Raw genomic sequence first — 14,304 nt, 5'->3', positions numbered from 1 at the left:
AAAATGTCATAATACAAAATAAAATACCATAAATAACAAAGATAATTCATTTCACTAATATATCAAATACAAATAATTATTCCAAAAGTAAGTAAATGTTATAAAAAAATGAACTCATTTATATACAATTGCATCATCTAGCTTACTATGTGCTAACAACTCTCTGTGTGTTTACTTTTGCTTGAGTCTCGTTTCCTCCAAAGCTTCTAGCCATGCCAAAATATGATACCTGTTGATAAGATTAAGATATTTATTAACCCAGTCCCCACTTGCACCCACTTGCAGGCCTGACTTGGTTATCCTCAATAGTCAATTCCCCACAACTCGTCTTTGAAACAAACTAAAGGAACTTGGAGTTCTGCATGTTATTTGCCAAACCAAATAAATAATATCCTGATTATAAAATTAAAAAAAATACATTTACCAATTGACATTGACCATGTCCACACCAACAACAGCACCACAGGATGGAATTGGGCATCTCAAAGTCAAACATTCAGGACCATCATTGATATATGTGCTAATGTAAGCTACCATCTTCATTGGCAAAGCATGCTTCATGAACATTGCTAACATTCCTGCAGGGTTAGATAGCAACTTGTTAGATAGAAGAAATTTAAAATGTTGATACAGAACAATTTGTTATTCACAAAAACTAAACACTTTTCCAGTTAATAAGAAAGTAAAATGGTTTCAAAAAAATTGAAGCGTTATTACCGTTCTCTTTCTTTCTTTACCAAAATTGTGATGTATGCCATATGAATATTCTTTGTCAAATCTATCAGCTCCAACCTACATTATAATTCTTTTAAATGCTCCAGCAACATGAAAACAATTCTTTCAAATTTGCAATTCTTTTAAATGCTCCAGCAACCGGAGTAAAGTACACGCTTCTTTGAAAACAAAGGCAATACACGAATAAATTTTGAAAGGAAATTGGAACGCAATTACATAGCTACCATTTTTTTAAGTAAAAATTAGATACAATACTAATAAACTACAATTCTATTGAATTTAAAAAGATAAAATTTAGATACAAGACTAGTAAACTAGAATTCTAATGAATTTAAAAAAGTAAAAATTAGATACAAGACTAATAAACTACAAGACTAAAAAAATGGAAGGATTTATCTCTCATTACCTCTTCATGTTCAATTGTCCGGCCAAATGGAATTATAATTTGAGACTCGATAAACCTTGTGGGCCGCATCTCGGGATACCCATACGGGTTAGCTTTAACTGAGGAAGCAGATAAGCATTCACATTAAAAGCGGCCCATTCTGATTGATGCTCCCGTTAAAAGCGGACCAAAACAGCCGGAGGTACATTCTAGAACAAAAAAATTACAAGAATATAAGGCACTAACCAAAATGAGGGGCATTTTAGTCAATACACAACACTCACTTGAAACAACATCGAGGCCTTTTCACAAAGAACCCCTCCAATAAACGAGATGGAATTTGAATTCTTGGTTGAATTAATCATGACAATCACATCCTCAGCACCATCATTTTATGTCCCCAAGTGCAGTTAACTCATTTTATGTTAGCATTCAACTTGCTCTTTTCCCTGCACCAAGAATTATGTTTTTTTTGAAGTCAATTCAAGTAATTTACACACACATAGACACACACACACACACACACACACACACACACACATATATATATATATATATATATATATATATATATATATATATATATACTAGGGAAGTCAAAAAGCCGTCCTAAGGACGGCCCAATGCCGTTTTGTATTTAATATGATGCTATAATTTTAAAGACCGAAATTAAAAATGCTACAACACTCGATAAAATGAAAGTAAATTGCCACTTCTCTTCATTTAGGCCAATTTTGGATAGTTTATGTGTTCACATTTTTGTGATGGTTGAAACACAGCTTTCTACAATATAAGTATCAAGTAGTCGACACATTATTATACAAATGGTCACTCAAGTGTGTTTTAGTTGTAGCGCCATCCATCATGTTGTCGCCTGATCTCCTTTAATTACGAAAATACCCCCACACACCCTAAACAACTGAACTAATAAAGAAAAGAATCACAGAATATGTATAAATGTGTGTGTAGCCTCCAATATATTGCATCTTAGCTCCAACTTAACAGTTTGTGGATCCAATCTATGTAGATACCCAATATAGATGCCATTGGTCAGACCTGTTTCAGGAGTGCATCATCATGTCATTTTACATAGATGGTCATTTAAATTGCTGGTAATTAGCGTATCGGGTTTCCTTCGTAACACCATTGCTAATACTACAAACAGACCCACCTGAGATTTTGAGGGTGTTTTTTGGGCAACTTTCTTGGATCCCTTTGAGCCACCTTGCTGAATTGCAAAGTCAGCAAGAATGCTGTCTAAGGACCAAAGGAGAAAAGAACTAAGGGCTTCCATGGATAGTTTGTTGATCCAATCAACTGAGGTTTTGTAAACAGCCTCAGGAATATGTGACACAGGATTCTGCACTTGAGAGAAAGTGGATTAGAAGCTTTGTGTGTGTGTGGAAAATAGTAAAAGTGTATATTTTGATACAAAAAGCACTGAATCATACACAAACAGTTTGAAATATTCAGATTTCAAAATCTTTATACCATGATATCATGTTAATTAGTAGAGAACACACTCACAGGGCCTAAAATTTGGCAGCATAAGTTCGAATCCTTTTGAATTACATTATATGAAGAGAGAGTCTAAGAGGAGAACTTACATCTGCAACCTTAGCAACAGGAGATTCTCTCAATAACTTCACCCAGGGAAATTGTGAAGCAGTCACACTAGAAAATGCACGTCCAAAATAGTCGGCAAACCTCATCAACTGTATATCTTGCTGTGCCTCGAATGAAGTCTATGAACACATACAAAGAAGTTATAAAGATTAGCTTCCTATATTTCAACTAATAATCAAATTGTGTGAGAATGAAGTTGTGTATGTAATCTACAACCATATTGACAATAATTTTCATCCTAGAACTATACTAAACTTTGATAAACTACACAATAATTAAAGCTGAATCCAAACAAAAAACTACAGAGAAATGTCACAATTACATATCTTCCCGTTCCGATCGAAGCCTATACAGTACGCAAATCAGTTGAATTTTAAATGGTAATGAGAGAAACCTCAATCAAAACATTGAATTGTAGAAAATAAACATATAAAATTCACTCACCGTCACCTCCAACAGAAAACTAGCCAGGTCGTCGACATCGAACTTCTCCGCCGCTTCCGCAATTGTGACCTTAGGTTTCTTTACTTTCTTCGGTTTCTTCTTCTTCTCCTCAACATCATCATTCCCAGCCACACCATTGGCAACCTCTTCATCGTTGTCCTCATAATCGGAGTAGTTCTTCTTCCTTGACGATTTAACCGGAGGAGGAGCAGGATCATAAATCGACAATCTCTGTGCTTCTATAACCTTCCTACGCTCCTCCGATTTCTTCTCAATAGCAGTGAAGACATTATCATTACCAGCGACAACGGATCCGTTTGGAAGCGCCTTTGGTTGAGGCACCTGCTGCTTAGGCTGATTCTTCCTGTTCTTCTTAGCGTAAGTAACCTTCTACCATCCGTGATTGTTGTTGTTGTCTTCAGAAATATTGTTGGATTCGAACTCCATTTCGGGAATTGGATTAGAGAAGAAGATAGGGATAGATTCGGAGAAAGGGAGAGATGATCAGAGCGCTGATTTGGCAAAATCTCAAATTCCCTAAAAAAAATCCTCATAACTCTAAGAAAATTCCTTAAAAAATCTCATAAATTTTCAAGACCCGCTTTCCTCGATTCTTAAAGCACCGGCCTTATTTATATATATATATATATATATATATATATATATATATATATATATATATATATATATATATATATATATATATATATCTGAATGTAGTTGTTGTTACAGAATTTCAGCGGAATCTTATAAATTGTTGATTGTATAAGGAATTAAAGTAGAATCCAAAAAAGTGAGATGGGGTCATACCTGTAACTTTGAGGCCACGATGGGTTTAAGGAACTAGGTTTTCTTTGATGTTGAGGGTTATCGTCAGAATAATTTGAAAATTCTGAATCATTCCCATCGTCTTCACCTCTAATGGAGTCCTTGTCTTCCTCATAATCTTCACTCTCGATGAAAAAGGCTTGATCTGATATTGAATTCTTCATTTTCTCACAAATTTCGTAGCCTTCTTTTCAGATCTCTGAGACTTCAAAGAAAAGAGGTTAATCTCGTGTAAGATAAGCTTTAAACAAAATCAACTAATTAGAATCATACTAAACTTCAATATTAATCTAACCTAGGGCTTGTAAACTTGAACAATCGTTGTAGTCTTTGGTGAGGTCAAGTGAGCCCGAGGCCTAGTTCCAATAATAGTCGATTTTTGGTATTTGATTGAGAGAGAGAGAGAGAGATAAGAACGATTGAAAGAAGGTAGAGGAGAGCATGGCGGGGTTTTTAATTTTTTCAGAATTTCATTTCCCCCTTTCCCCCACTATTAAAGGATGGAACGCGCGTTCCATTAAAAAATATAAAGCGACATCCTTAGACGACGCGCATTTTATTATAGGTGCCCTCCGTGTTTTTTTTAGACACTAATTTAAGGGCGCGCAATAATGCGTGTCTTCTATCCTTAAATTTTTTGAAGAGATGACATTTTTCTAATGTCACTCTCCTTTGCGTAACATAGATCAATGAGCGTCGTATTTTGCGCGTCGTAAAAGGCCTTTTTTCTTGTAGTGATGGTAAGATGCTCTGTATTTGATCACGTTCTTACACTTTTGAAATCTAAAAATCGTTTTTTGTTTTTTTTTAAGTTGGACATCCCACCATGTTCAGTATTGAACTTCATCATGGTGGGAAGTTCACAAAGTTTCCAGGCATCAAGTATATTGAAGGGGTTGTAGCATACATTGACGTGGTCGATATAGAAGAATTCTCAGTACACAAAATGGAGTCCATCATGTTAGATTTAGGGTATGTTGTTCCACCTGTCATCTACTACCATTTCTGTTTGCCCAATGAGGGTTTGGATTTTGGACTAAGAGCTCTAGGTAATGATGATGATGATGTACGTAACCTATCAAAATATGTGAGTGAGAACAAACTGATAAAAGTGTAGACAGAGCATGGAGAAACAACGTTAGTTACCTATTTCATGTCCCCAAATGATCCTAGAAGGGTTATAATAGAAGAGATTGAAGATGAGGAACCACCTCAGCCTGTATCCCCTACTGTAGGGTTGACCTTGGCAAGGTATGTGTCTTTCACACCTGAGTTGAGTAGGGACAGAGGCTGGAAACCTACCCAAGGTAGCTCATCATGTAGTAAAAATCTTTGCTTGGATTGGGTAGACAAAGGAGGAATAAGTGTTGTTAAAGGTGATCAAGTTGACCTTGTGACTACTAATGCTGATGTAGAAATGGTTGAAAAATTAGTGAATGAAGGTGTAGAGGAGGGGCAACCTATTGCAAATAAGGGTGTAGAGGAGGGGTGTACTGCTATGAATAAGCAACACCAATCAAATGAAGTCCCTTTTGAAGACAACTATAGTGTAGAAGAGGAAATGTTGGAAGATTTTGACCCTTCTATGGGGTTGAATTTAATGAAAGTATTCCAAAAAAAAACCATCCAACAGGGCTGATGTAGATGCAAGTAATGATGATGATTCAGAGAGCAGTGAAGACAACAGTGAAGATAGTGAAGATAGTGACTTTATGGTTGATGAAGATAACCTAATTCCGGATATTGAAGTAAACATGGAGAATTTTCACATGAGTATAGACACGGATGCAGAGTACTTAGGGAGTGAGTATAAGTTTCATGAGGGTAATGATGTTCAAGAGGAAGTAGAGGATATAGAGGTTATTAACAATGATGAATGCAATTCTATGGGTGAAGACTCAGACAATGATAGGAAAAGAAGGGAGATCATCAAACAGTTAGGCAAGGCGAGAGTGTGTTCTCATGATGAAGTGCACAAGGTGGCCTTCCATGTAGGACAAAAATATAACTCAAAAAAGAACTAAAGGAAAAAATTGATAGGAATGCATTGGAGACTAGAAGAAATATTTGCTTTACAAAAAATGACAAACATAGGTTGACATCTGTTTGTAAGGAAACTATGTTAGTCAATGCAAGTGGGGTTGGTGGACCTACTACAAAAAAGGTAAAGGGCAAAGAAGTAATTGAAGAAAAGGCCAAGTGTACTTGGAGACTCCACGCTTCTAGGGAAAATGATAATGAGTACTGGTTTGTAAAGACATATAATCGCAATCACATCAGCCTTCAGTCCAGAAAAATCAAATCTTGCACTGCCACCTTCATTTCGAAACAGATTATGGATCAGATTGAATCAAATCCTGGAGTGCCAATTCGTGCAATTCAAGAGGAGCTACAGAGGAAGTATGAGGTTATTATTTTGGGTGACAAAGTTTTTAGGGCTAAAGCTCTCGCAACAAAAATGGTGGTCGGAGACTATACTAAACAATATGCAGTTTTAAGAGATTATGTGTTAGAGTTACAAGCAACAAATGTGGATACAACTGTAAAAATTCAAGTGGAGTCTGAGCCTAACTGTAACAACTCAACCAGGCAATTCAAAAGGATGTATGTGTGCTTAAGAGCTTTAAAGAAAGGGTTTAAGATTGGGATGAGGGATTTTTTGGGTTTGGATGGTGCATTCTTGAAAGGACCATTCCCAGGTCAGATTCTTACAACTGTTGGGGTTGATTCCAACAATGGAATCTATCCCCTAACATATGCAATTGTGGAGACTGAGAACACCGATAGCTGGAAATGGTTTTTGGAATGTCTTTGAGATGACTTGGACATGCATGCTAACTCAAACTTCACATTTATTAGTGACAGAAAGAAGGTACTTTTATGGTTAACATATTTTGATAGACAACTAACTTATACTTATATACTAATTTAGCTATTTCCTTCATGTAAACAGGGTCTCATACCTGCTATTGCACAGATATTTCCTTGTGCTAAACATAGATATTGTCTAAGGCATATCTATGAGAATATGAGAAAAGTATGGATGACTATGAGTACAAGGAACATTTGTGGAATTGTGCTAAAGCCACAACCATCCCGGAGTTTGAAACACTAATGAGAGAGTTCAGATCCTATGACGTGGAAGCATATGAATGGCTTATGAAAATCCCTCCCCATCATTGGGCTAGAAGCCATTTCTTAGGTAATTACTTATTTGTATAATTTTATATATTTTCATTATTTCCCAATTATTTTACTTACCAACATGTACAATTTAATAACAGGTAGGGCAATGTCAGATATGTTGTTGAATAATTTGTGTGAAGTTTTCAATAGTAAGCTCGTAAAAGGAAGGGATCAACCAATAATAACATGTTTGGAGTTCATAAGGGAATATCTTCTTAAAAGAGTTTGTAATGTGATGAAGGTGATAAACAAGTGCACAGGTCCACTAACACCTACTAGTGAAAGGTTGTTACAGGCAAACATATCAAGTGCTTCACAATACACTGCAAGATGGAATGGAGTGAGTAAGTACCAGGTTAAAGGGCCATGGCATGATCAACATGTTGTGGACATGGGGAAGATGATTTGAGGCTGTAGGAAATGGTAGTTGACAGGTATGCCTTGCAAGCATGGAATTGCAACAATCAATGAAATGGTAGACAATGGTGAGCAAGTAGGAGAACTGTACACCTATGTGCATAAGGTGTATTGGCTAGAAAAATGGAAAAGCATGTACTCTTTCACAGTCGACCCTATCAAAGGAAGGAGCATGTGGCCTAAGAGTGATTTTCCAACAACCCTTACCCCTCCACCACACCACAAGCAGCCAGGAATACCAAAAAAGAAAAGGAGGTAGACTGCTGATGAGAAGAGTGTAAGCCAAAGTCAGAAAGAGAACCCACAACAAGGTCAATGTGAAAGTCAGAAGCTAACTAGGAAATTTGTGAGTGTGACATGTAGTAAGTGTAAGAACAAGGGCCATAATGATAGGACATGCAAGGGTAAGGGGTGGAATGGAGGTACCAGTCAAGCAAATGAAGTTTGAAGTGTTGCAAGGGTAGGGTACTAGATTTTGTGTTTTATTTGTGGTTGTAATAGTTGGTAATGTTTTAAAACTATAGTTATTAAGTAATATTTATGCCCTTTTAAACTTGGTTATGCACTTTTGAACATGGTTATGCAATAGCGATGTAATTTTGGTACTGCTTAATGGTAATGTTGCAAGGGTAGGCTACTAGATTTTGTGTTTTATTTGTGGTTGTAATAGTTGGTAATGTTTTAAAACTATAGTTATTATGTAATATTTATGCCCTTTTGAACTTGGTTATGTAATGGTTATGCACTTTTGAGCATGGTTATGCAATAGCTATGTAATTTTGGTACTGCTTAATGGTAATGTTTGGTTTTTTGTTGTGTTAAAGCAGATATTGGTAATGTACTTTCTGGTTTTCTGTTATGGTTAACATCATAGTCAATATTTAACATTTTCAGAATTGCACCATACACTATTATCATAACCATTTCAACTGAGACAATTTATATCAAAAACTACTAAGACAATTTATAACAAAAACTAACACTTTCATTAAAACAAGTTACCATTGATAACCAAAAATTAACACTTTTAGCTTACAATTTATAACAAAAACTAACACTTCCAGCTTACAAAAACCAACACCAAAACACAACATTACAACAATCTTCCAAAAATTACACCCTAACATGTAAGCCCTAATTCCTAAAGTAGATAACCAAAAGAAGCAGAACCCAGCTTATAACCAAATACATCTTGAGTTTTGTTGAATCACGTTGCATATTCCCCAAATCCAGCTCATGCCTGTTGATTGTTCTCAGAAATCCTAGTATTATAGTTGTCGATCTTGGACACATGGGGGGGGGGGGTGTTCAACCCACCTAATAAATCCACATTTTGAATCCTACAATTATACAGAAAAGTGGATGGATTATTAAATCAAAATCGTTGAACTAATTTTGCACATTGTTACCTATTTAGGGCATGCAAAGAAACGGCGCCCAGGGTTTAAATCTGTCCAGGAGGTTCGCACAACAGTATCTCTTCCACAAAAACATAGTTGTTGCACCATTGTGAGTGAACAAAGAAATCGATCAACCAAGAAAGATTAAGAGAGAAAGATGCGTTGTCTAAATGAAGATGAAAGAAAAGAGAGACGTTGTGGGTTGGGTATTAAAGGAGTTTTCAAACCACATGGACCAATAGATGAAAAGACGAAATTACCCTCACATGGAGGGCACTTGGTACACTAAACAGAAGGAAATAGACAGGAGTCAACTCCAGGGACCAAAACCACAAGAAGTTTCATGTTTTGGACCAACCATGCAACTTGAAAGCATTTTGGACCTTATCCACAATTTTTGGATAACCATAGGGACGAAAAATGCAGTTTTGTCTATTTATAATAAATAATCTTAACCAAGTTGTAGTATATGTTACAAGGTTTCCGTACATATAAAGACCGCCAAAATCCGAGTTATAACGAAGAAGTTATGACCCGTCGAAGTTTCGCGACGGAACTGGCACGATACCGGGAAACGTAAATAGTGAATCTACGATAGAGTGAGATTTAGCCTTAGCGATCTAAACGAAAATCGTAGAATACGTTAAACCGAGAGCGTCCATAAAAAGAACGAGCAAATCTGACTTCGTATGAGGAAGTTATGATTTTTTGAAGTTTTGAATTAGCAGTGTACAGCCCGAAATTCGAATAATAGATCGAGCAGTTTTTAGCTGACACAACCTAAACGAGAATCGAATATCTCATTATTTGTAGCGTAACGATAAAAAGACAGACGAAAACGGACGTCGGATGAAGTCATGAATTTTTAACGGACCAATCCTGTCCCGACCTGTTAATAATGTAACTTTTAAAATAGATTCAAAATTAGCCGATGGAGCCTAAACAAAAGAGTTAGAGTATGTTCCCACCTTCGCGTGGATATAAAGAACATCAAAAACGGAGCTTGTATGCAAAAGTTATGATTTTTAGAAGTCGGAAAGTAAATTTGCGAGGCCTGTTGCGAGATTGATGACGTGGCTGCATCTGGGTCGTTGCTTGTTGACCAAGGCTTCGCTTTAGATCTTGACACGTCGCCCTCATAGTATGCCCGCGTCCAAAGAAGTTACGCCCTGCGTAGCTCCGATGTAATCCATCCAACGGTGCGAGACAGCTGGCTTCGGCTGGCAACCTTATCCGAGGCGTATGCCCAACGTAACCGAGGCTTCTGGCGCCTATAAAAGGGGTCCGAACTCTTCCGAATTTCTCACACCTTTCTCATATCTCTCTCTAAACTTTCTCTCTCTAAGGGTTTTAACCCTCCGCTAAGCCTAGGTGATTCCCTAGCACCCTAAGGAAGCCCCGAGGCTCCCGGAGTCCCGAGAAAAAGGGTCTTTCGGTTTCGGAAACGCTGCTCCGAGCAAAGCCCGGTTTTCTTTAAAATCCGCTGTAAGTGAGCTACGCTTACGCAATTTTTAATATAGCTTTCAAATAATTACACTAATGTTATTAGGTCCTTAAAATAATTATTTGGGCTATTAATATGAGTTATATAAGTATCGTTTAACGCTTATATAATAATAATAATAGTCAGACTATTAATTTGTCGTGGTTATCGTTAGACTAAACCCTAGTGGTATTGATACTAGGTTTTATCGAAGGAAAATTGTTTTGAGAGTATCGAAGCATTGTCCGAGTGCTGAGTCACCACCTTTCAAGTGAGTGCATAGTTACTTTCATCTTACACATATATATAAAGTATTCTATATAAATTACGTGTTATGTGTGCATATTATCTGAGTACTTGCTGTCTATGCTAGATGAACGATTTTATACATGTTTTAAATGATTTAAACTATATATGTAATTTATATCTACGAAAATGTTGGGGTAAAACATGGGTAGATGTAATAGATGGAATATGAGTTGGATGATGAGTTGAGAGGCGTTATAGACCACGAGGTGAAGGTGAGAGGTGGACGATGTGAGAAGCCTTTTCCAAATGATGGCCCTGTCATTCAGCAGAGTATGGATGACAACCACGAACTATTCTAGACAGTCCAGTGGAACACCAGCAGGCCCGCAACCTGTAGGTGTTGTGAACGATGTGTTCACCCGGTGTACTCTAAACCCTGGCGTCCATGCAGACTTGGTGCCTAAACCTTGGTGATCATGCCTAAACCTTGGTGATCATGCACACTTGATACCTAAACCTTGGCGATCATACAGACTTGCTGCCTAAACCTTGGCGACTATGCAGACTTAGTGCCTAAACCCTGGCGACTATGCAGACTTAGTGCCTAAGCCCTGGCGACTATGCAGACTTAGTGCCCATTGTGTAAACCGTGGAAACTATAATGGGGATGGGTAATTGGGTTGATTGTTTGATTGTTTAAACATAATAATTATATTATTGGGGGTTGAAAACCCTATGTACTCACCAGGTTTCCCAACCTGACCCACTCAGTTTATTTATATCACAGGTGTTGATATGAAGTCACATTACACTGAGAGATTAAAGAGATCACTAGTGTAAATAAATGTAAGTTCCGTTTATGCTTATGTTTTTGTATTGACGATGACATCCCAAACGTTTTAAAATGAATGAAATACGTTTCTTCGAAAATGTTTTGATAACGTATTTATCGTGTTTTTCTGGGAACAAATTCCGCAACATTTTTATGAAAAGAAGTACTCTGATTTTTACAAAGCATAAACAAAATCGGTCTTTTCTGGCCGTGATTTTGGGGATGTCACAGGATATCCGCGAGTTCGTGGCGAACACTTCATATCGGACATTGGCTGAGCTGCAAATCAATGCCAAGAAGAGAGAGATTCAGTTGGAGACCTAGGCTAGAGAGGAGAGGGAGATCCAAGTGAGAGATAAGGGCCCAATGTAGTCGCAACCGGTGACTAAGTGATTTAAGACCGCTGACTCGAGAGCTAGAGGCCAGAAGGGTCGCACTTGCGATAAGTGCGATAAGGGGCATGAGGGACCCTATCGGTCAGGGACTACTTGCTACATGTGTGGAAATGAGGGGCATTTGGCTAGGGATTGCCCTAAGGGATTTCGGGTTTGCTTCAATTATGACTAGATGGGTCATTTGAGGGCCGAGTGTCCTCAACTTGCATCTAGGGTGGTTCAAACTCTGGCCCCCGCAACCTTACATATTATTGATGCCCAACAAGGGAAGGCCAAGACTCTGAGGACTTGAGGGAGAGTAGTTTAGTTGACAACAGAGGAGGCCTGAGCAACTCCAGACGTCATGGTTGGTATGTGTTCTTTATTATTTTGCTAATTAATCTATGTTTCTTATGTTATTATTCATGTAGGTACTTTCCTTGTGAATTATGTACATGTGCTTTTATTATTTGACTCGGGTGCGAGTCAGTATTTTGTGTCATCATCTTTTTGTCATGGTTTTAGTATTACGTGGGAGGCCTTGAGCAGGCCATTGAGAGTCTCCATACCTGATGAGCGTCCGGTCTTCGCTACTGACATCTACCAGTGTAACATCCAAAAAATTCAAGCTAATTTAAAATTTTTTAAAACATTTAAAACCATTAAGTCATTACAATTGTTTTCAAAATAGTTTAGACATCCGAGTATCCCCAGAATCAATCATGAAAATATAAGGAGATGCACAATCACGCCTTCACCTTCCCGCGATCATCAGAAGTACCTGAAACAATAAGCGATAAACGTAAGCTCGAAGGCTTAGTGAGATACCCCCAAAATACCAACGTCATATAGATATAACCATATCATATAACATATAAGCAAACAACATGCATAATGAGCCTTCAGCCTGACTAGACCGCCTCGTAGGCCTTCATCCTATTTGGACCGCTCTCCGAGCCTTCGGCACGTTTGGACCACCTCCCAGGGCCTACAGCCTATCTGGACCGCTCGCTGGGCCTTCGGCCTAACTAAACCCCTTTGTAGGGCTTTCAGTTTATCTGGACCGCCTTGGGTCTGTTGGCTTTCAGCACAAAGCAGGACCACCTCAACCCAACCCCCAATCAACAAACATATGCACATACATATCATACGTTAGCATATATATATATATATATATATATATATATATATATATATATATATATATATATATATATATATATAACCGTCAAACCGATCTAACAGATCACTAATCATATCAACAACCTATTACCAGGATACAGACCTAACCGGTCACTAAAATAACATCATCCTATATACCAGGATACCGACCTAACTAGGTCACTAAGCATATAACCATCCTAACTACCAGGATGTAAACCAATAAGCATACCATGTAATAAACCCGGATACAAATCCGATAAGGGTTGACATTGGTGCCTTAGACCTATTAGATATAGTGAGGATAACTCACCTCACAATTGTCGCGCTGAAGTGATAAGCTCAACTCTCAGATCACCTTCACAAAATCCACCACCTGTATTCACCATAGAACCATATCCATAAATTTCTAGTTTCCCAAAATTCCCCAGAAGTCAACTAGTCAACCCTTGGTCAAAGTCCAAGTCAATGGTCAAGGTCAACAGTTCATGTTGACCCGACTTGACGAGTGCAGTCCATCGAATCGTCGAGTCCTTCCTGAACTCGAGAAGTTGTGAAATCCCCCATCGACTCGTCGAGTTTCCCTGCAACTTGCTAACTTCATGCATGTTCAAAAGTCGGGAAAACCCTAGCTGACTCGCCGAGTCTTCCTACGGACTCGCCGAGTCCATGCAGAAACCTTGCACGAAAATCTTCATCGGACTCACCGAGTTGAACATGAAACTCGACGAGTCCCTTCAGTCTTTTCTCCATTCATATGCTTTTTAATCTATTCCAAAGCTCCATAACGTAGATCTAAGCTCCAAAGGCATACTTCTTACGTAAAGTTGCAAACTTTACGTACATGCAAGGTGTAAATTGATGGGTTTGAGCCAAAAGAACATCCTATGTGCTCATGCAAAGCCTAATGCTTGGATCTAGGTTTCTCTATTGTCCATGCAATTCATCCAAGTCTTGAAAACCCTAGATCTAGTGTATATAATTCGAAATTAGCATAACAAAAACAGATCTAGATGATTACCTTGTTGTTGATTGAAGATCTTGAAGCCTTGAGAACTTTAGCACCTCAAATGTTGTGCCTCTAATGAATCACAAACACCAAGAGCAGTTGGAGGAAACAAGAGAGAGAGGGGAGAGGTGAAATTCGGCTCTAGGACTTCTAGGGTTTAAGTGGCCGAATTTCT

General features: G+C 37.9%; 1 protein-coding gene across 1 annotated transcript; it reads right to left on the bottom strand.

Moving 5' to 3' along the window:
* Positions 1–420: 420 nt before the first annotated feature.
* On the bottom strand, positions 421–4,133 carry LOC128132963 (uncharacterized). Its single transcript, XM_052769983.1, has 7 exons — positions 4,107–4,133; positions 3,191–3,580; positions 2,728–2,865; positions 2,210–2,480; positions 1,142–1,239; positions 718–792; positions 421–597 (listed from the first exon to the last, which is right to left on the bottom strand). Exons 1-7 carry the CDS (start codon positions 4,131–4,133, stop codon positions 421–423), a joined length of 1,176 nt encoding a protein of 391 aa, XP_052625943.1.
* Between the last annotated feature and the right edge of the window lie 10,171 nt (positions 4,134–14,304).

This window comes from Lactuca sativa, chromosome 3 (genome assembly GCF_002870075.4).
Source record: "Lactuca sativa cultivar Salinas chromosome 3, Lsat_Salinas_v11, whole genome shotgun sequence".
Taxonomy (NCBI): Eukaryota; Viridiplantae; Streptophyta; class Magnoliopsida; order Asterales; family Asteraceae; genus Lactuca; species Lactuca sativa.
This window is presented reverse-complemented; position numbering and strand designations above follow the sequence as displayed.